Genomic DNA, 23,706 nt, shown 5'->3' with positions numbered 1-23,706 from the left:
AGCCTGCCAGTTCCTGATTCCAGATGTGTCAGCCCAGAACTGTGTGCTAGCGAGTTTATGTCAACTTGGCAAAGCTAGAATCAATTTGGAAGAGGAAACCTCAGTTGAGAAGATGCCCCCACCATGTTGGCCCAGCCTTTATCGAGTGATGATTGATGTGGGAGGCCCAGCTCACTGGTGGTCGTCAGTGCTGGAAGAAAGCAGACTGAGCAAGCCAAGAGCAGCAAGCCAGTAAGTAGCATCCTCCATGGCGTCTGCCTCAGGTCGTGCCTCTAAGTCCCTGCCTTCCCTGGGTGATGGACTGCGGACTGTAAGATGAAATAAACCATTTCCTCCCCAAGTTGCTTTGGTCATGGGTGTTTTCACAGCAACGGGAACCTGTCTAAGACACCCAGCCAATGAGTTAAATGTAGGCAGCTTTTCATGAATATGAAATGTTATTGGGGACACATAATATCTACTTTTATCTTTTCCCATAATCCTTTTTGTTTATTTTGTGTATATGTGCTTATCCGTGTGTGTGTATGTATGTATATATGTTTATGTATATATATGTTGGACATGTGTGCATATAGAGGCCACAAGTTGATGGTGGGTGCCTTTCTCAACTGTTCTCCACCTTTCTTTTTGGCATAGGCTCTCTCACTAAACCTGATGATTGCCTGTGTGGCCACCAAGTCCTAGGCATCCTCCTGTCTTTATTTTCTGGTGCTAGATTATAGTTACGTGCTACCACATCATATGCATGTATGTATGTATGTATGCATGCATGTATGTATGTATTGACTGGGTACTGGGAACCTGAACTCAGATTTTCTTGTTTGCCCAGCAAGAACTTACTGTCTGGGCTATCTTCCCAGCCCCTCCCCCAATCCATTTTATTACGAATTGAACATAAAGACTTCCTATAGCTTTAAGCTACCAACAGAATTAGCACTCTGATTATTAGTGTTCTGAGTGTCTGAGACAGACACCCACAGTTAGCCTGAAAACAACCTGCCGTGGACTTTTATGATCTTAGAAGTCTGCAGGAAAACTAGATTTCCCTGGGAGTGCTAAATCATAGAACTCAGAGCCAGGCTAGGAGAGGGTCTCCCCAGGAGGTAAGAAGTCTCAGGCTAATGCCTGTGAAAAGTAAACTACGATCCACACAGGACCACTAGAGAATGTTCAGGTAGAGAGCCAAGTACCAGCGAAGTCGTCTTCAGGGAGTGTGCTGGACGATGCTGACAGCCAACGCCCTAGTGTTTTATGAGACTACCCCTTAGATTCTCATTCCTTCCTGGGAGCTGAGAACAGGACTAGACATGGTGTTCTGTGACCTTGACCCTTCCTTGTCTTAAGAGGCATCAGGGTCAGAAGACTCCTGGGACTTAATGGAAGTTTCTGATCTCCACATCTCCCATTTACGAGTCAGGTGTGCAGAGTTCATCTCCTCCGTTCTTCCTGTGTATTCCCTTGCAGGTCGTATAAGAGATTTTACTTTTATCAAGAAAAATAGGAAACGATCGACAGATTCGAAGCCAGTGAGTGACAGCCTGTTACATTTTAGATAGAGACATTATCTCTTGGAGTTGTGTAGGGCTGGGGGGGCAGGCAAGAGGGCATAAGAGGCCCATGAAAGATGGCGAAGGCCGTTTCAGTAAATCAAGAAAGAAGATGGCAGCGTCGGCATGGATGGAAGGGCTTGATGGGAAGACGCGGTACTGGGGAAAAGCAGCAGTTCAGAAATGAGTCTGAGGAAGGAGAGATGGAAGATTTCTGGTCTCTTCAGCCTTCTGAAGGTGGCCTCCCTCCCTCATTCTCTGAGGTTAGGAATTCAGAAAAGAGCCAGGGCTGGAAGCAGGTGCGTGTGGTGACCGTGGCTCCGGTCATAGGTGGTTTGAGCTGGAGGTGCTCTGGGCCACTCAAGCAGGATGAGGTCTCGTCAGCTCTTCCCTCTCTGCTGCAGCCTCAGGCTTCTTCAAGGGTCTTGTGCCCGAGACTTGCGATTTAAGCTGTACCTGAGCCTGAGGTGTGGTGAAGACAGAGGGAATAAAGCAGCAGAGGAGTCCTGGAAGCTGAGACAGGAGTGCTCTAAGAAGACAGGGGCAAGTAGTCAGCTGTGCTGCTGCCGTGGGATTCAGTAGAAGCTAAATAATAATAATATTATAATAATGATAATTGCTGTATTATTAAATGAGGAGATTGGAATTTTGAAAATGCTGTGGCAGTTGAGCAGGGAAATTTGGGTGGATATTTGAACAGTGAAAGGGAATTAGCTTGGCTATTGTGCTAAACCTATAAACCCTGGGTTGCAAGTAACACAAGCCCATCTTGTGTTCTTGTAAACGAATAAGACTTACTGCCTCACAAACTGCAATGGACAGAAATCGGGGTGGTTTTCAGTGCAATGGGCCCAGGGGCTCGCACACTATCACACTCTCCCAGCTCTGCTCCCCTGTAAAGAAGGCTTGCTCCCGAGGGGTCCCAGCACAGGCAGGCTTACTTACCCTTCAAACGAACAGCGCTGATGGAAAGAGCCTCTCCTTCACAGCTGTAGCAAAGGTGTCAACATTTGCTAGCTCATCTGCCTACTCATAAGGGCAACACGGTGGCCAGAAGCAGTTACATACGCTGACAGTCACCTGTCTGTCTCTGGAACGAGGGCAAGTAAGAAACCAGCCTTGTCTGGAGTCTGTGAATGGGAGCAGCTGATTTCCCAAAGGAAAAGGAAGATGTTCCCATAAAGAAGAGTACATGCTATGTAGCTACAACCGACAGATGTTCATTTTGTTGTGAAAAGAAGCCTTCGGTCCAGCGCATTTGAGCACCTGCTTCTGCACGCTCTGTGCATTCTCTCTTGGCCTGAAGGAAGCAATGTTCTGTGCTGCTGTGCGCTAGGAGCACAGGGTCTAGTCCTGATGCTTGGGAGGGCTCGACTCGGTCTGCTCGTGTTCTGCTGTCTGCTTGTAAGAGCCGAACAAGTAATTTTGAAGACGAATTTCGACCAACAGGCTTCGTATTTAAAATTTAAAAACTATGGTATCACATTGTCAGAAGATAGAAAAATGGTATCAGTTTGATCTCTAAATCCTTTTAGCATAACAGGAAGGCCTTTTTGAGAAACTGCGTCTCCTTCTTCAGCCTGTGCCACAGCACGTGGGGTGTTCTGCACTTCCTAGCCACATCTGCCTTCACCCACACTGCACTTGTCCTTTAAATGACAGCGTAGGATTGGGGAAGATGTTGGCAGCTTCTCTTTATTGAGGTCTGATTTACATATACTGAAAGTCATCTGGGTGCCCTCCACCCCCACCATCAATATAAATAACTTGTTATTCTCAGAGGTAACCCTTCCCAAGTTGGAGGCCAACAAAATACATATGTATATATATGTACACATATATGTTAGATCTTATATCTGTTGCCATCTTAACCACAATCATGTTTTGTTTGTTCATTTTTAATGCTTGCACACATGCAGTTTTTTAAACATCCTTCCCTGTCTATGGAATCAGCACTGCAATTTTAGTTTGTTGTTGATTCATTTTTTTTTACTGAATAATTATTAGCATGTTAAGCTAATATTTAATTTGGTGATTTCTGATCAGACATGATCCTTACATTGTGAAATGCTAATTGTTCTTTGTACCTCTTGAAAGAGTTTTGGGGGTTTTAGGCAAGTAATTAAAGTACTTATTAGTCTGACCACCTGGGAACTTGTTTTGATACTCTCGAGGGTGGGTGTAGAGTGGCCTCACCCTGCGGCTAATTCAGGAGCATTTTTGAGGTGTGCTGTGTCCTGAACAGGCTCTGCATTCCGGGAAGGCTGTCAACTCTAGCTGCGGAAACCGTTCTCACCCGTGGGACTCTGGGACTGTGTGCCTGTCTCCCTGGTGCCGCTTCTCACTGCGAGGTTGCTCTCGAACAGGGTTGGTGTCACACCTGCAGTGCCCAGACTTCAGGTCAGTCAGAGACTCCAGGATCTCTGAGGCAGGTTTCTGAAGCTCTGCCAGAGAGCAGTCTGCTCTTCCAGCAATCCTGTAACCGGCTCCAGCCGCCTCAGTCTTTTTCCCATCTGTTTCTCCGCTCACTAAGACTACAAGCTCAGTGGGTTTCCCTTTTCTTTGTGAGTCTGAATTTTTTTCTTATTAATTTTTAAAGATTTTTGAGATGGGGGATTGGCTGGAGAGATGGCTCAGGAGTTTAGGGCACTTGTTTCTCTTACAGAGGACCTGGGTTTGATTTCCAGTACCTGTATGATGACCACAACCATTTGTAACTCCAGTTCCAGGGGATCTGATACCCTCTTCTGACCTTTGGGCACCAGACATAGCACATGATGCACATGGATACATGCAGGCAAAACACTCACATACATAAAATAAAATCTTTAAATGTTTGGTGTTTTGTTTTGTTTTGTTTTTGAGGCCAGCCTGATCTTCAGAGCAAGTTCCAGGATAGCCAAGGCTATACAAGAAAACTCTGTCTTTTTTTTTTAACATTCAGGGTTTTTTTTATTTAGAACTTTTTAAATGCAATATTTTCTCATTTTACATAGCTATTCCCATTTCCACTCCCTCCACACTCTTCCCCATCCACTCCTCAAAAAGGGTAAGGCTTTCCATGGAGAGTCAACAAAGTCTGACACTTCACTTCTAGACAAGACCAAGGCCTTCCCTCCTGTATCTAGGCTGATCAAGATATCCCTCCAAAGAGAGTGTGCTCCAATATGCCACAGTAAGCACTAGGGATAATCCTGGTCCCACTGCCAGTGGCCTCAGACTGCCCAAGCCTTATAACTGTCACCCACATTCAGAGGGCCTAGTTTGATCCTATGCAGGTTCCCCCACTATCAGTCCAGAGTCAGTGAGCTCTCACTAGCTCAGGTCAGCTGTTTCTGTGGGTATCCCCATCATGGTCTTGACTCTTTTGCTCATATTATCACTCCTCCCTCTCTTGGGCTGGTCTCTGGAAGCTCAGCCCTGTGCTTTGCTGTGGATCTCTGTATTTGCTTCCATCCGTTGCTGGCTGAAGATTCTATAATGACAATTAAGGTAGTCATCAATCTGATTACAGGGGAAGGCCAGGTTAGGCAGCCTCTCCGCTGTTGCTTAGAGTCTTAGCCAGGGTCAGCCTTGTGGATTTTTGGGAATTTCCCTAGAGCCATGTTTCTTGCTAGCCCTTTAATGGCTCCCTCAATCAAGATATCACTTTCCTTTCTCTCCGTCTCTGTCTTTCCCCCTTCTTGAACATCCCATTCCCTTGTGTTCGCCTCCTCCCTCCCCTTCTCCCTTCCCCTTCCAACTTCCCTTCCCCAACCCCCACACTCCCAGTTTTTTCAGGAGACCTTGTCTGTTTCTCCTTCCCAGAGGGATCCATGTCTGTCTCTCTTGGAGTTCTCCTTGTTACCTAGCTTCTCTGGGGCCATGAACTATAGGCTGGTTATCCTTTGCTTTATGTTTAATATCCACTTATGAGTACATGCCATGTTTGTCTGTCAGGGTCTGGGTTACCTCACTCCAGATTGTTTTTTCTAGTTTCATCCATTTGCATGCAAATTTCAAGATGCCGTTGTATTTTACCACTGAGTAGTACTCCATTGTGTAAATGTACCACATTTTCTTTATCCATTCTTCAGTTGAGGGGCACCTAGGTTTCCGGGCTCTGTCTATTACGAATAATGCTGCTATGAACATAGTTGAGCAAATGTCCTTGTGGTATGAGTGTGCATCCTTTGGGGATATGCCCGAGAGTGGGAGGCATCACCATCCCTGACATCAAGCTCGATTGTAGAGCTAGGTACTAAAACAGCTTGGTATTGGCATAAAAACAGACAGGAGGACCAATGAAATCAAATCGAAGACCCTGATATTAATCCACACACCTATGAACACCTAATTTTTGACAAAGAAGCTAAAATTATACAATGGAAAAAAGCATCTTCAACAAATGATGACAGCATAACTGGCTATCAACATGTAGAAAAATGCAAATAGATCCCTATCTGTCCCCATGCACAAAACTCAAGTCCAAATGGATCAAGGACCTCAACATAAATTCAGCCACACAACCTCACTGAAGAGAAAGTAGGAAGTAGCCTTGAATGCGTGGGCACAGGAGACTATTTCCTAAATTTTTTTTTTTTAAAAATGTCTGAGACAGGATCTTATGTAGCCCAGGCTAGCCTTAAAGTTGCTAAGCAGCCAAGAGTAACCTAGAACTCTGATCGCCTTTCCTTCAGAGTGCTGAGATTGCAGCTGTGTGCCAGTGTGCCTGGCTTCAGTCTGCAGATTGAGCCCAAGCACACAGCCTAGGTGCTCGTAGGCTCACTCGCTCTGCTTGCTTTCCTTTCAAGTCCCACCATCCTACTCCACTTGCTTTCGTCTCTGTGTGTAGTAGTGCTTCTGGTAGTTGTTCAGTCTGAAGTTGTTTGCCATGAGTAGGATTTGTGACCCTCTTAGTCCCTCTTAGGCAAAACAAGGTCAGTAAAACTGCAAGCTACAAGACCTATGGGTACAGTCTTCAGCAAGTGAGATGGTCTGGCATTCCTGTGACTCTCCAAGTCGGAGTGGACGGAATTCAGCCACAACAGCTAGAAGACCTGCATTGTGTGGTCACCCATAGCAAGCAGCAAAGGCAGCTGAATTTCCCATATGTTTAGACCACCAGACACACACCCACAGGACGCAGGAGGCAGCTTTTCTGAATTTTCCTTATTAACCAGAGAGATCACTGGAGCATCAATAGCTACAGTGCCAATACATGCAGATTTATGTTTCAGAGTGTAGAAGTCCTTGCTGTCTTCAGAGAGTAGTAAGGAACCACACCATTATTTTGAAATCCAACAAAACTGGGAGATAAAGCAAGTATTTGCACTGCCTTTCCTATTATTCCCTAGAATATCAGAATAATTGATGGAGATTTTCTGAAAATGCATGTGTGTGTGCATGTGTTCATTTGGAGGTCAGAAGTCAGCCTTGAGTCTTTCCTTGGGAGCGATCCACTTTATTTTCTGAGATAGTCTTACACTGGGACCTGAGGCTCTCTTGATTCAACTAGACTGAATGGCCAGTGAACTCCAGGGAGTCACTGTCTCTGCCTCTTCAGCGCTGGGATTACAAACACCCATCCCCATGGTGCTGAAGATTACTAACACTTTACTGACCGAGCCATCTCCTCAGCCCCGATATCTTCTTCCATGTCTTTGTTTGTCTGATTTTGATTTTTGAGATAATATCTCGCTACATAGCCCAGGCTGGCCTCAATCTGAAACCCTCCTGCCCTACCTGCTTGAGTGCTGGAATGATGGACGTGTGGCACCATGCTGGGCTGAAAGATCCTCTTCATAGATGAAGTTCATAAGTGAAGAAGGGATAAAAAATACCATTTTTTTTGTAAATTCTAATGAATTAATGAGTATAGGCAGTGCTCATAGTAACTGTTAGTCCACACACACAAGGACAGACATGATGTGTCTGGAGTGGAATGTAACAAAATCCAAAGAAAGATGATAAGCCTGAATTTGATCAGACTTCTTGGTCTATAAGGAATATAGGAGACAGGATATGGAAAGCATCCGTGGATGCACAAGAACAAAGTTTAGTGAGGCTGGGTCTAAGCGAAGTGTTCAGTAACAGGCCTTTGCTTTCTGTTCGTCTGTAGTATGTATGTATTTGCGTGTGGGTGTGTGTTAATGTGTGTGGGTGCACATTCCTTAGAAGCCATACACTTTATTTTTGAGGTAGGGTCTCTTTCTAGGGCCTAGGTTTGCTGATTAGGCTAGATTAACTGGCCATCCAGCCCAGGGGCCCACGTCTCTGTTCTTCACCAGACTATAATTACAATGTATCATTGTGCCTAGCTTTTTATGTGGAGTCTAAGGATCAAATTGTTATACAGTCGCTAGTTTATATGTTTTTGAATGGTTTAAAAGTATTCAGAAAGGGGGCTGGTGAGATGGCTCAGTGGTTAAGAGCACTGACTGTTCCTCCAGAGGACCTGGGTTCAATTCCCAGCACCCACATGGCAGCTCGCAGCTGTCTATAAATCCAGATTCAAGAGAATCTGACATCATTATACCAATGTGCATGAAATAAAGTTAAATAAAGTTTTTTTTAAAAAAAAAGTATTCAGAAAGGAATAATAATACCTTGTGTGCTATGAAACATCCTATGCAGTTCTGGTTTTTGTTAGATGGCAGCCATACTTGTTTGCCTCCGGCTGCTTCCCCACTACAGGCCTGAGTTCACAGGGACCAGAAGACTGCAAGACCCACACGCCTGCAATATTTCCTCGGCAGTCCTTTACAGGGATGTTAATCTTGATCTAGAGACCTAAAGGCTCAGTGTCTCAACAAGATTGCAAGGGAAGATGAGAAAGGACAGGGAGAAGTCTGCAAGACTGAACGGACACAGCAGCCCCATGTCACAGTGTGTGGACAGTATCCTGTCCCGTGTCATAGCATGTGGACGGTATCCTGTCCCATGTCATAGCATGTGGACGGTATCCTGTCCCGTGTCATAGCATGTGGACGGTATCCTGTCCCATGTCACAGCGTGTGAATGATATCCTGTCCCATGCCACAGTGTGTGGATGTGTCCTGTCCTATGTCACAGTGTGCTGACAGTATCTTGTCCTGTGTCACATGGGTGGATGGTATCCTGTGTCACAGCGTGTGGACGGTATCCTGTCCCATGTCACAGCGTGTGGACGGTATTTGGTTACCTTTTCACAAAATGAAGGGATGTAGAAAAACCCCAGACGACAGGGAGTGTGAGAATGTCAAAGGCATTTGATATCAGGAAGGAGTTTGGACTTTTGGGTTCTGGTTTTGGTTGGGGTTTTTTTGTTTGTTTGTTTGTTTTTGGTATTTCATTTGGTTTGATTTTTTTTTGTTTTATTTTGGTTTTTGGTTTTTCAAGGCAGGGTTTCTCTGTATAGCCTTAGGTATTTTTGCCTGTCCTGAAACTCGCTCTGTAGACCAGGCTGGCCTTAAACTCACAGAGATCCATTTGCTTCTGCCTCCCGAGTGCTGAAATTAAAGGCGTGTGCCACCACCGCTAGGCAGAGTTGTTAATTTTTTAAAGATTAGTTTTGTGGTTATGTTTTAAGAAGAGACCTTGGCTTTGAAGAAATACATCCTGTGATATTTACGTATATCTATCTTAGCTTCAGAATAGAATGATCCAGGGAGTGGGTGTAAGGGAAGTAACATGGGCTGTGTGGTGATAGCTGTGGCCAGATCACTTTGTTGTTCTATTTTTTCTCTACTCCTCTATGCGTGTGTGAAAATTTACATTGTAGGATGCAAAAACCGAATCTCTGATGGAGGTGGGGGAGGGGTTCCAAGTTTTAGGGCAGTCTGGACTGTGTGATGAGACCAGTTCTCAAAGAGTGAAAACAGAAAATAGATCTCCAAGCAAAAGGTTTCACTTGGGAATAAACAAGGAATAAGATTGTAGTCTCGGAAGTTCTCACAGTGCAAGGGACCTCTGGTTGTCTCAAGGCTTTGTTAGGAAGGATAAAGGCTTTGTAAGGCTTTGGAAAGCTGTGGACACAGGGCCCTATGGAGAGCCAGAGAGAGAGCTGGTTGGTTCAACCTGCAGTTACCATGTGAGGCCACTTGGGCAGCAGGTTCTTTATGACCCAGCCTCTTGACTCTGGTCCCGTGAGTGGCAGGAATGATTGGTGTCACTGTCAGATAGTGGACCTTGAGAGTGGGTGCTGCTTACTCTTTATTTGCCTTACCTTTAAATTGCCTGTGTTCAGCATGAGACCAGCTGGCTGTGTTTCTGGTACATACCAGGCACAGCGTCCAAACCCAGAGGTTTTGTGATCATCAGTCTGAGATGTGATGTTTGTTTTGTGGAAAGTGTGGGGTAACCCCTTGAGAATTAAACCATTGTTTCTTCTCTGTTGCAGCATTGCAGATATTTTAATGCAGTAGAAATATCCAAATTCAAGTCTTAGACTAAAACCTAATCCCGACTCAGTTACAAATTGTTTTTTTGTTTTGTTCTGTTTTTTGTTTTTCAAGACAGGGTTTCTCTGTAGCTTTGGAGCCTGTCCTGGAACTAGCTCTTGTAGACCAGGCTGGCCTCAAACTCACAGAGATCCGCCTGCCTCTGCCTCCTGAGTGCTGGGATTAAAGGCGTGTGCCACCACCCGGCCATCCAAATTGTTTTTATTGCCTATCTCCTTGCTCTTTTTTATTAACTTAATAAGTAACCATTGGCTATAACTGTTGAAAGTGCACGTTTTTAGGCCCCTGGTTACTCTTGCTTCTTTTCCTCCCTCACATTTTGTGCGCTGCAGAGGCTCTGCTATTATGAATGTTTACCCTGTTTTCGGTGTGATCTGGACCTCATAAACCCAGAGCTTCCAAAGTGGGTAGAAACACACTCCTGAAGCTTCAGGCAGGATCTCATTTTTAAATACATCACCTGCCACCCGAGTGCCTCTTCCCCTTCATCAAGAAACCTTTGGCACCCAGAGCTTGGGGCTGAAGGGATTATCAGCGGCTAGTCATTGGGCTGTGTCCCTCGGCTTCAAGGGCTTTGGAGCGGGTGGGAATGCTTTGTCATGTTCATGAAAGTGAAGTGCCCTGTTCATTTCAGGGCTCATGAAATCACACTTGGCATGGGTTTAAAGCTAGTTTGTCTTGCTCAGTACCACTGACCCTACCTGCCATGACATCCTCCTGGGTAGCAACTGGCTTACACTGGCCAGCAAAGTTAGAGCCAGGAGGCACCTGAGGCTGTGTGGAGAAGCAGGCCTGCAATCTCAGCATTTGGGAAGCTGAGGCAGGAGGACCCCAAGTTAATGGCCAGTGTGAGCTGCATCACAAGAGCCTGGAAAGGGGAGGGGGTGTACATTTGAGCCATTGAAGAAATGGGTTCAGTGAGAGAAAGAAACCTGGGAGGTGTCCTGGCCATCCTTGGACTTTGCTTGTTCACAGTTGGACTCAGCATCCGAGACTTTGGGTCCTTTGCTACCTCTCCTGATGACTTCCTCTTTGTTTATAGAGACTTTTTGTTGTTAATTTTTTGAGATTGAGTCTTACATTGGACCTGACTGTGTAGCTCAGACTGACTTTGAGCTTTTGGCAATCCTTCTGCCTCAGTTTCCCAGGAGCTGGGATTATAGACACAAGCCACCATGGCAAACATTAGGTGTGATTTTGGGGATCAAGGAGCACATGGTGACTAGACCCTGGAAGTGAGCTGCCATTGTGTGTGCTGTTCTCACAGAGACGTGACTGCAGGGCCCCTTGGAATCCAGTGCCATCCTAGCCAAAGGGCCTCTGGGATACTTTGCCCAAGCCCAACAAAGTAAAGGTGATCAGAGTGTGAAGGGAGAAAGGGGAAGTGAGACAGAGGCAGAGACTGGCCTCTCCATTCTGTGGTGCAGACAGACTGGATACAAAAACAACCACCAAGCTGGCTTTCAAATATTATTTCATTTAAATATATATATTTAAAAGTGGGTGTGATATAAAATACTCTATTAAACTCTACTGTTTTTAGGACTACATTTCATATTAACTAGCAAAACATAGACAGCATCCTTTGGGGCTGGGATGCAGCTCAGCAGGAAGAACTTGCTGCGAAGCCTGACCACCTGGATTTGACCCCTTGGGCCTGGTAAATGGTAGACAGCGAGGAAACACTCCTGTCACTGTCCTCTGACCTTTGTGTACACACGCGCGCACACACACCCAAAACAATAATAATAAAGAAAACATACATAGTACCCACTGAGTGTAAAACATGCTGGATTTCACAGACCAATTTTAATTACTTTAAAAATACTCTTTTACTGTTTACTTTGTCTACATATTGACATTTTCATATGTTAGGTTAAATAAATTATTTTATATAAAAATAATAATCAAATTATTAACAGTATATAAAATATTAAAGTTACTTTTACTGGTATATTTTTAAAATGATAACTAGGAAATTTTAGGTTCCATATGTGGGTCAGATCCTGTTTCTGCTGCACTGATGGAGTTTTCATTTTTCCATAGCTGAGTGTTGTTGCCTTCCACAGCACCCACAGTGCACTTGGTGTGCACTTGACTTGTTTCTCATTTAAAAATGTAAGTGAGGAAGTGTCCTGGGGGGTGACTCAGCTGTGAGGAGCTGGGGTGGCTCAGCAGTGAGGAGCACTTACAGCTCTGACAGAGGAACTGGGTTTGGTTTCCTGCTCAGAACCCACTGTAACTCCTGTTCCAGGTGATTCAGGGCCCTCTTCTGGACTGTGCAGGCATTGCAGGCATGTGATGTGCATATACACACGTGGGCAAAACACTCATACACATAAATAAAATCTTCTTTAAATTGCAGCAAGGGCTGACAAGACATGTCAGTGGAGAAAGTACCTATCACTAAGTCTAAAAACACGAGTTCAGTCCCCACACCCACATGGTAGGAGAGAGGATTGATCCCTGCAGGGTGTCCTCTTATCTCTGCACTTCCTGATGACACCCCTCCACCTTTTCCCTCCTGCCAAATAAATAAAATGCAATCAAATTTAATGCAGTAATGCCTATCCTATCCATGCATCATGTCAGGAAGAGTGCAGACTGACCTATAAATGTGTCCCCAACACTTGCACTGTTAGGTTAAAGGATCAGCATTATCAGTATGATCAAACTGCCCCCCGTAAGTACTGCACGAATGTATACTCTATGCTGTCTCCACAGCCTGCCACCTAGAACAACAGCTTATTATTTGGGGTGTAACAATTACATATTTTTTATGAGTTTGAGAGTTTTGATTTGTCTTTATTTTGAGACTAAGTCTCTTTATGAAACTTGGGCAGACTTTAAACTTGTGGCAATCCTCCCGACTCAGGACTCCTGAGTCTTTCAGGTATGTACCACCCTGCCAGCCTGAGAAAGTTTTAAGAAGAAACCATTAGTGTTTTACCTGATTTCTTATACTGTTTTAACAGAGAAACTATGGGTGACTTTCCAAGGAAGTTTAAAAGTTTAATCTCTAGGGATTTAGAAAGAGCAAACTGGGGAGGCCGGAATGACCAAGGGCATTTTCTTTTGTTTGCCTTGACCTCTGAGTTCTTGACCTTCTCAGATAAAGAGACTGTCCACAGGGAGTTTCCACTGTCTGGGCAATCAGCTGCACACATTCTAACTATCAGGCTGCATCCCTAGCAAGGTACAGACAGCGTAAGAGCTGCAGACCACGGGGTCCTTGATGTCCATTCTGCAGACAGCACTAGACCCTCTTGGCGCCCTGTGAAACTTGTGAGCCCTCTGCTGCCCTTTCTGCCATTGTTTTCCTTTTCCTCTCTGTCAGATGTAAATAAAGAACTAAATACTCAAAAAAAAAAATGGCCTCACATTCTCCATTATCGGGAAAATAAGGTTCTTATAATGAGGAGTCTCACCATGCTGTTAGAAGTGGGTCTGACGAACTCAAAAACAAGCCTGTGTCTTGGGAATAGAAGGTCGTTTGAGCAAATCTGGAAGCGTAGAAATGTGTTTTACAGCAAGTATGGGTGTGAGTTTACTACTTGGGTATCATTTAATACAGAGAGGTTAAGAAGCATTTTTCACAGGAGTGCCAGGACTTGGCACTGGTGAGGTGTTCACCTCAGCGTTTGGTGGCATTGCTTCCACGGGGGTGTGTGAATTAAGAATAGGTACCAGCTTGTTCAGAGGAAGCGAAAAGTTTAAATCCCCGGGTAGTAACCCCACCACCGATGTAATCAGTCACATCAGGCCTAATTAGTAAATCCAGGTCTAATCTGAGGAGCAAAGCAACCTCTGGGTGACTCTTGGGAAGGCAGGGGAGGAATCACATGGCAAATATGGTGACCACGTCTTACAAAGCCTGTAGGTGTGGTCTTGAGCAGCCCCGGGGAAGGGCTGACTTTGGGCGGGCTTTCTCAGGGGCAGGGGCTGGAATGGGAGAAGTGAGACCAGAGCATGGAATGGGGCTCCTACCTGGAGATCCCCAACATCCCAGCCTTTTTGGGTATATGTGGGTTGCGGTAGGGCTTCCACTTAAACATCTAGTCCTTGGGTATATGGTACCGGTTCAAGTCTGGCTACTTCCTGTGGGCATGGGGCAACATGGGGAAGGGAAATCAGGAGTTGGTGGGGTCATGTTCAGTGGGAAGTGTGGGCAAAGGAGCATTTGGTTAACTGCCATTCTGGAGGCCTCAGGTATCTGTTTCTTGAGGAAACAGAGAAGGTAAATTGCTAGCAGGAAAAAAAAAAAACAGATTATTAACACCTGCCCAACAGAGATGTGCCCTGGTTGTACAGAAGAGGCAAAGATAAATGAGCCAGGAGAAAGAGCAGATATGCCCTTAAGTCTGGAGAGGTGATACCAGCACCCATGTCCCAGGAGCTTGAGGAAGTGGCACGCCAAATCAAGGCCTAATGTGTCCCAGGAGTATGGGAGCCACCTCATCACATCTGCTGTTCCCCTGGAGTTGAGAGAGCACCCATCCTGTAAAGGTGTTGCTAAGAGTTAAGAGATAGTGGAGCCTTTTTATGAATGGGCATGCAGGTAAAGTCAGCCTGTCAGGAAGCAGCAGCACCGTGTCTCCAGCGTCCCTTTCTGCTTCTGTCGCTAACCCCACCGAATTGCTCTTTCAGGAAGGGTTTTCGCTCATTGGCAGCAAGAGCTGGTTGAAGATTGTAAGGCGCATGGACTGTCTTCTGTTTGGAACAACGATAAAGGCAAGATGACACATATCTGTGTGGCCAGCCATGTTTATATAATGCCCACTCTTTCTATTGCTGTGTGTTTGGCAGGGTTGGGTATGGGGAGCCTGTCTGGGTGGAGGGAACAGTGATGGGAAGATAATGTGTTGAAGAAAGGTTTGCCCAGTCAGCAAAACCTAAAGCACGCAGGAGCTGCCCCTGCTGTGCAGGCTGACTGACCGCCATGGCGCTGGGCTGAGCAGCTTCTCTGCTCTGAGCACTGGGAGCAGGTGGGTTGGCACCTGTCTGATTTGTTAGACGTTTAAAAGGATATCTTTGACAATTCCATTGAATATGTATTTTTACTTTTTTTCAGTGTAATATTAAAAAGTAAGATCTGGGTGTGGTGATTGCATGCCTTTAATCCTACCACTTGAGAAACAGGCAGGCTGATCTCTGTGACTTCAAGGCCAGCATAGTATACATAGTGAGTTCCAAGTCAGCCAGGGCTATGTATAGAAACCCTGTCTCAAAACAAACAAACAAACAAACAAACAAGTCCCTGGCCAGTAAGATGGCTTAGTGTGTAAAGGTGCTTGCTGGCACACCCGGTAGCCTGCCTGTGCTCAATATGTGAGATGCATAAAGTGAACAGAGAGAACCCAAACCATAAGCTACACTCCGGCCCCCATGGGATGGCACCTTGGACAGATCACAGCCACCTGTAAATCAGCTCCAGGGAATCTTATTCTCTCTTCTAACCTGTGGCCACCCACACACATATACACATAAATATATAATGCAAGTAAATCTTTAAAAGTTAAAATTCCTTTTTATTTGTTTGCTACTTGTATTAAACATGAAGGATTATCCTCATGAAAGAAACACACAAATTCATCACCTAGATGATGCCCCTTAAAAAATAACCATGAAAAACTGGGTGGTGGCTGCACATACCTTTAATACCAGCACTCGGGAGGCAGAGACAAGAGATCTCTATGAGTTCAAGGAAAACTTGGTTGGTCTGCAGAGTGAGTTCAAGGATAGGCTCCAAAGCTACAGAGAAACCCTGTCTCGAAAAACCAAAAACTGAAACAAAAGAAAACAAACAAACAAAAAAACCATGAAAACCAGTTTGTTAGCATCCACTGAACATATAATTGATGTGGGAAGTCCTTCTGTATATGTGTTGCTTTTATTGGTTAATGAATAAAGAAGATGCTTTGACCTGTGATAGGGCAGAGTAGAGCTAGGTGAGAAGACTAAACTGAATGCTGGGAGAAAGAAGGTGGAGTCAGTGAGGCGTCATGTAGCTGCCAGAAGAGACAGATATCGGAACTTTGCCTGGTAAGCCACAGCCACATGGTGCTACACAGATTAATAGAAACGTGTTGTCTTTCCCATATCCTGGGTGTGTGCTGCTTTTGGCTTGGGTTTGGACACACCAAGGTGCGTTTCTGGCTCCAGACAGTTAAGCTTGGATTCCTCCTGAGGATTTCATAGATGGGAAAGGCAGCCACAGATGTCAGAGGCCTTTCCTCTAAGGAAGTCCTAGCTGTCTAAACTGTTTCCTGCATGTGTTCCACCCAGTCACAAGCGCTGGAGGGTTTGTACCTGTTCACTTAATGTGTCTTGTCACTTGATGTAACCAAGTTCTGGGTTTTGGTGCCCGTGACTCTAAAGGGTAAAGGAGCGCACAGATAACTTCCTACAGCACCTGGAGTAGGATGAGTCCAAAACAACCAAGTGAGAAACCCACTGGCTCACACACCATTTCCTTTCCTCGCGGAAGGCTGCTGCTAATGACCTGATAATCTGGGAATTATTCACCCAGAGACTCAAAGGCTAAAGGCAGTAATAAGCACACACAAAAGAAAAATACAAATTAACCAGGTAGCTTAAGAAAAGTCTTCAAGCTCAGCTATAACCAGAGAAATGCAAGTCTGAGGATCTGTTTAGCTCGTATGTGATGAAAATGAATAAACACAGCGCTGGGATGTACGGGAATGGGCACACAGGCCAGTCTGCACTGAGCCATTTCTAGTGCAGAGATGCTTTCAGATTCTAAAGTATGTCTGTGGTTTGTGAGGGGAAAGGCTGCAGTAACCTGAATATCTGTCAGTAGGAGGCCAGTTAACTAAAGGGACATGCTTCAGCTTTTACAAGTAATGAGCTATACTTCTATTTTATACACCATTGATTAGAAAATCAGGCTACAGCACTGTCGTTTAAAATATGCACGAAATACCACCTATGTGTTGTGAGCTCTGAGACGTCTCCTAACAGACCCAGGTACACAGGGCTGTCCACGCGAGTGACGGCAGTTAACTCGCACTCGGAAAGTAAATGGAAATAAGGAGAGAAGAGGGGGTGGGGGTGGGGCACGCTGCACACTCCCCTGAGTCCAAGACTTTAGCTCTGTTTTGATTAGTTTTATTTAAACAGAATAAATTGATCCAGGGAAAGCAACAAGTTACTTATAGGAACTTTTAGAATTTTGCTGAGGTCAGAAATGTTTTCACACTAACATGTGGTTTACATATTTACATATAGTGAAAAGGCTGGTGTGCATGCTGATCTCAGCATGTGCTTTCTTTTCTGCTTCCTGGGAACATCATGTAGGTAGACTCACCTAGACAGAATTCTACCAGGAGAAGGAAACTGTTACTAATGGTTTTATGTTACTACAACCCAGGTCTGTTCTTAAACTTATAATGAAGTAAATCTGATGAACTGCCACATCTAGGTTTGGGGCAGGGGGATTTGTTCATTTGTTTGTGGTTTGTCCCATGTGTCAGCTTGCCTGAGGCTGTAACTCAGGGGATGTAAGGCATTTCCCCTGTGTGACTTATGTAGCGGTCAGGTGTCCTAGGATAAAGGGCACTAGAGATTATTAATAAGGTGCACAAACTTTGAGCTTCTGCCTGTGCCCTACTCCCCGGGATGTTTACGTTCACTATCTCATATAACGACAGCCAGCTTCCTTTCCTGTCCCTCCTGCATACATGTTCATGTACATAGGATGTTCACTGAGGTCAGCACTCAGTCTTCTCAGTCCCTCCACCTTATTTTTTGAGGCAGGTTCTCATTGAACTCAGAGTTTACAATTTCAGTTAGGCTGTCTGGCCACTGAGACCCTGGGAGCGTACATCCTCCACTCGCCAGGGCAGGGATTGCAGGCAGAACTGCAAGGCCTGGCTGTGACATAGTGCTGGGATCCAGTGCAGCTCCTTGGGTTTGCATGGCATGCATGCCATTCACAGAGCCATCGCCCAGCCCTGCCTGCTCTTCCCTTTCTATTCAGAAACCTTTTGTTGAACCAGCGCTGTCATATATTGTTTTCAGATATTTCTATTTAAGGAATTTGATGCTGTGAAACTTACTATTTTGTGTGCTAACCTAAAAATGTATTAAAAATTTAAAAATAATCAGATGTAAAATCTGTATTGAAAGCAAGATAAAACACCGGCCTACCACTCAGTCAGTAGAGTGACCATCGAGTTTGCTAGTGTCAGTTGCCTAAGGGAAATGCATTCCAGCATTAAGAAAGGCTTCTAAAAAGGCATAGGAACATGTTCCTGGATTCTCTGTACTTGCTCCAACAAGCAAGAGAGCCTTTACCAGAAGTGTTTACCCCACAGCAGACAGTACTCAGTGATGGCATTTGATTTCCCACAGAGCAAGAGCCGCATGTTTCGCGTGCAGTTCAGTGGAGAGTCGCAGGAAGAGGCGCTGGAGCGCTGCTGCAGCTGTGTGCAGACCCTGGCACAGTATGTCACCGTTCAGGCACCTGACAGCATGGTCCAGCAGCTTCAGCAGAGCCCAGGGCCACTGGGGGCAGGCGAAAGCCAAGGGAAGGACCCACTGCAGCAGGGGGTGAGTGCTGCTGTGTGACTACACACAAGCCTGATGATGTAATGCACGGTGGGGACCCAGGTGAACGGTCAGGACCCCAGGCCACTCACAGTCACCTCGAACACCGCTCTGGGTGATCCAGTATGCCCTCCTAGTCTCCTTATTCATATACACGCACACAAATAATTGTTTAAAAATATCTAATGTTGCATGATCTTTTAAATTCAAGGTTCATACTTTCAAATTAGCTGCCTAAACATGAAGACGAGACAGGGAGCCCTAGCTGTATTCCAGTGTCATCACAGAACCAGGGTTCTCAAAGCCTGATCCCTGGGCCCTCAAGGTCAAAACGATTTTCATCACAGGAAAACATTATCTACTACTTTTACTGTCCGTTTTGGCCAGACCAAATGACTTGTGAGTCAGGCTCTGACGCTACTGCCAGCTTCTACCCACTTCCTTCACAAAGCATGCTAAGTAAGAAGTGGCAAGTGCTGGTTGTTTCTGAAAGGCACCTGAATGAGACACTTGTCACTGGCAGACAGACTGCCTCTGCCTTCACATCACATGCTCTCCAGAGCCCTGGGCACCCATAGCAGGGCAGCTTTCAGGGAGCATTTCAAATGGAAGCTAACAATGTCCAGATAACAATGGACACTACTTCTGACAATAACAGAAGGTCATGGTTTTGGTTTTAGGATCTGCCCTTCTTCCTGTGATCCAGTTGTGCTGGGCCTAAAATCTAAGTTAAAGTTAGAATCTTGGAAAACTTGTGTCTACCACACAGGTGTGTCAGGCCTTCCTGACCCAAAAGACGTTTGTGAGCCTAAGTGAACATGATTTATCCTTTATGAACAAGTGACAGAATGTGTCAGCACGGGAAGTCAGGTGTTGTTGGCTGAAGATTCTAATAGCTGAGAGTGAGCTATCCAATGCAAAACAGAGGCGTGGCTGTGCTGTTGGGCATTTCAGGTTCACTGCTGTGGTCCAGTGTGTGCCGCCTGTGTAAGGCAAGTTATGGCTGTACCACGTGGGAACACGTGCAGACTGTGGCCCTGAGCTGGGCAGCAGATGAAGGCTCCAGTGTGCTGACCGTAAAGACTGGGCCCAGACTGTTGAGGTAGAAACAGCCTGAAAGTGCTGAGTCTATTTCCAGGGACTCATTTCATCCATAATTTGGTGTTCTGGATAGTTGAAACATCCTGATGTTATGCAAAGGCCATAAGCTCTGGTATCTGAACAGATCTGGGTTAGAGTTCTAGTCCGGCTTTGTGGTAGCTGTGTAATGTCATGCAAGCCATGAATGTCCTCTGTGCCATGGGGAACGAGAAATGCTGGCAACACTGAACAGTCCTTGGTAAACAAAACAAAACCCACACTGTCCATCACAACCCTGCTGCCAGCACAGCTCCTTCTCAGCTCTGCCTTCTGCCAGTGAGCAGAGATCAGAACCCCCAGAACCCAGAAGGAACAGCAGACACTGCAGCGGCAGAGAGAAGGCACAGCAAAGCCACTGAGCAGGAGCACAGCCTAGAGCAATCCTTAGACCAAACGTTTCCCAAGTTGACCTGCAACTTCTGGCATGCAAATCTACATAAATGCTTAGTCTACCTTAAAAGTTGAGGCATGGCCAAGTTCGGATCACCACTGCATTCGGGTGGATCATCTACCAATACCATGTCTTTTTAGTCTAAAGTACTTATTCCCTTCTTTGCAGACAGGGATAATTCTATTCTTTTCTATTTAAAGTTCTTGACTCATTTCTTGGCTTATGTTTTAGTTTTTCCTTTTCCTCAGCCTTGTAATTTTGTTAATTGTGGCCTCACCAGGTGTTTCTCAACCCAGAGGCTCTTGAGGCAACCCACCCCACCACAGGAGAGAGTTGGGTCGGGAGCGGAGGCAGCAGGAGGAGGGTGGTAAGAAGTTCTTATGACTTTTTCTTAGTGAGCACAGAGAGGATGAGGTCTGTTACTGTGTGCACAAGGCCTTCTCTCCTCTGCTGGTGAGATGGACCACCTGAGTCAAGAGTCCACCAGACTCAGGAGTCTGGCCACCCTCAGCAGCTGTTCACTGTCAGAGGATGGTATTTTGGCTGACCACTTTCTCACTGGGGCAGCACCATGTGAGCTGAAATGATTGGTGTCCTAGGAAAGCACTGACAGCCGAGACGGAGGGTTACTGAATACCAAGAAACTGTAGAAAGAACATGTGAACCCAGCTCACCTAAGGGCTGCTGACTATATAGTCCCGTTCCATTCCCAGCCCACATCCCACACCGCCTTGGCCTTTCCTCGTTTTGACTTTGGTATCCACTAGTTCTCATTGTGTGTACATTCCTACTTGTGGAGGGCAGGGTCCTTCCAAGTCTGGTTTTCTGTAACCGACTGGCAAGTCAGCTTCCACACAGGACAGAGGGCAGGCTGAGCAACCTCTGCTTCTAGCAGACATGTTTCTGATGGACAAGAAGCACCCTCAGAGAACAACTTTTTTTCTTTCTCTGTTCCCACCCACCGCAGGAACACTCTTGTCCTCGAGATTAGCAATGTAGCTACAGGTTCCCAGAGCATGGCCAGGCCCGTGGATGTGCTAGATAAACTCCTGGGCAAAGGTGACACACGGGCTTAGCACACTTCTGCTTAGCTCTTACCAGGCTAGACCTCTGTCCTGTTCATCCTGCCCATCCTGTATCACTCAGTGCCTGGGATAAAGTAGAAACAAACAGTTGCTAGAACTATCTAAGGAATTTTATTTAATGAAAAAAGTCAAAACTGCATAATGTTCAAAAGAAGATTCTTAAAATGTACTTTTATTAAATAAAATGTTGTCTCAGCATAGACAGGGTTTCCCTGTTTTGCATTTCTGTGATTCATGTGAACCTTAGGGGTTCCATACACACACAGTGTACATAAGGACAGGGCAGCACACAGTACTCCTGCTTTCTTGGGTGACAGTCCTGAGCCATGCATGGGTCTTCTGGACAGCAGTACGCTATGGTGGCTAACAGGGCCCTAGCTGCCCATCAGCCCGAGACCACTAGGTAGATAGTGTTAGTCCCTGTGCTGTGCTGGAACAAGTAAGGCCTCGCCAGGACTGTCGTCCCTGGTGTCAGTAACAGCTATGTCTCTTTATATGTTTGTCTGTCCCCAAACCCTTGGAGCTGAGGACTCGAGTGCACCACCACTAAGCAAACCTCTGACCCCTCCTCTAACTGCATGTTTCTCTGCAGCCCTCTGTGAATCTCGAGCAGCAGGTGCATGTGGCAGCTGGCACTGGAGCTCTGGAGGGAAGGACTTCGGTGATGCATCTAGCTCAGGTACTCTTGTGCCGGGTTCTGTCCCTAAAAGTGGTAATCCGCAAGAATTTGTATTTGTATTTGTCACTTCTTTCCCTTGCTATAGAAAAGAAACCTAAAGTGTTATTGAACAGACGGTAAAGGGACAGGTTACTACCATTTACCCTGCCCTCACACAGGATGGCATGTGTAGACCGCCTCCCAGCCTGCCTGCCTGCCTGCCTGCCTGCCTACCTGTGGAAGTGAAGGAGACTAATGGTTTACTGTGCTATAAAGAACTTAAATCACCACCTCCCCAAACGGATAAATCAGTTTAATTTTGGAATTAAGATTGTAAACGACTGTAAAACAAATACCAAAACCAAATCTGGACTGTATAATTCCTGCAGAGCCAACTTTCAGTGCTACAGTCTCAACTAAGGAGTGTTAGAAAGTAGGAGGAAGGCATTAAAAAAAAAAAATCCCTATTGCTGTTTTTCTCGGCTCTCGTAAAGATGGCCCTGGAACCATTTCCAGAACATTTAACATGAACACCTCAGTACCAAGGACACAGGAGGATAAAAACTGGTATATAAGGTGCCATGCCTGCAGATCCACATCTCCTACCAATTCTTTAAATCCGTGGACCATGCTCATAAACAAGTTTCACTGGCTACATGGTGAGCTTGGTAAGTCTGCCTGAGCCCAAGGAGCCTACCCAGCCCTTTAAAAACTATTGCAGGGCCCTTCAGAATCTCTGGCCTGCTGACTTTCTCAATCATGTCACCCCTTAGATCTCCTTGCAGACAGCTCCTGGCCATGTTACTCCGTTCACAATTGTAGCTGTTGGCTGTCCCCTGAGGATTTTTTTGTTTCACTATATCCTGGCTATACCAGGCAAGGGCTTGTGCCAGTTCATGCTTTCCACAGACCCAGCATATTCATCAATAAGCAAGGATGAGGAGTCTTTTCATTTAAATAGCATCTATTAGACTGTGTAAATAGTGGTACATAAAAAAAAAATAGAGACTTGTGTGTCGCTGGGGAAGGTGTCTGTCTGGCTTACCACTAAAGTAAATGGGAAAGTTACATGGGAAAGTTACAGATAAAGAACTTGAGAGAAGGCAGCAGGAAAGCAAATGCTTATCATGTAAGAGAGCCTGGGTTCACTCCTCAACCTGCACCCACAGAAGAGAGAAAAAAGACAAAATTCTTGTCCTTAATGACCCAGAAAATATATAAAAGAGTAAAAAACTCTGCCCAATAGTAGGCAGACTCTTGTTCTCTTTGTTCTGGGGAGTGACTGATCAGGGTAAGGTGCTGCGCTCTTCAAAGAGAAGAACACAGCTGTCAATGGTGTCAGCGGTGACCCAGCAGCTGACTCACACAACACTGACAAGACCAGGAACAGCACAAGTTTGCTCTGACCTTTTGGGCAGGTCATCCTGTGAATACAAAGTTGGACAAACTTCTCGGAAGCCAGTTAATATAAACCAAGTTTAGTATTTCAGCTGTAAAAAAATGGATATAAAATGTTTATCATAATACTATTTACAATTAAGAATGGCATCAACATAAATGCTCACCACCCTAAGTGGTTAACGTGCAGTATTACTACACATATAACTGTGATCAGGGCCAGCAAGTGGCTCAGTGGCTAAAGGTGTTTTGTCTCTATGCCTGGTGACCTCATTTTGATTCCTGGGACCCATGAGGTAGAAGACAAGACCTGAATTCAGCAAACTGTCTTCTGACCTCCATATGTATGTCATGGCAACCTCCTTAACAAGTAAATCAAATTGATATCAAGTCCTGTGACTGGCATAAAGAAATATTCACAGCACACTGATTTTTTTCCTTAAAGCTATGAAATATCATTATTCCATTTTTTAATATACTAAATTTGAAAGTATATACA

The 23,706-nt window shown here is 45.4% G+C and overlaps 1 protein-coding gene across 1 annotated transcript in view; it reads left to right on the top strand.

The window, feature by feature from the left end:
* The window catches only part of Rec114 (REC114 meiotic recombination protein), a 93,468-nt gene that overhangs the window by 66,326 nt on the left and 3,436 nt on the right, over positions 1-23,706 (top strand). The window contains exons 3-5 of the mRNA XM_048424229.3: positions 14,615-14,698; positions 18,341-18,538; positions 21,744-21,830. Of these exons, the coding sequence (XP_048280186.2) occupies positions 14,615-14,698; positions 18,341-18,538; positions 21,744-21,830 (369 nt within the window). The remainder of the gene's footprint in view (positions 1-14,614; positions 14,699-18,340; positions 18,539-21,743; positions 21,831-23,706) is intronic.

This window comes from Myodes glareolus, chromosome 4 (assembly GCF_982192425.1).
Source record: "Myodes glareolus chromosome 4, mMyoGla1.1, whole genome shotgun sequence".
Classification (NCBI taxonomy): Eukaryota; Metazoa; Chordata; class Mammalia; order Rodentia; family Cricetidae; genus Myodes; species Myodes glareolus.
The sequence above is the reverse complement of the archived record's forward strand: the minus strand, read 5'-3'. Positions and strand labels throughout refer to the sequence as shown.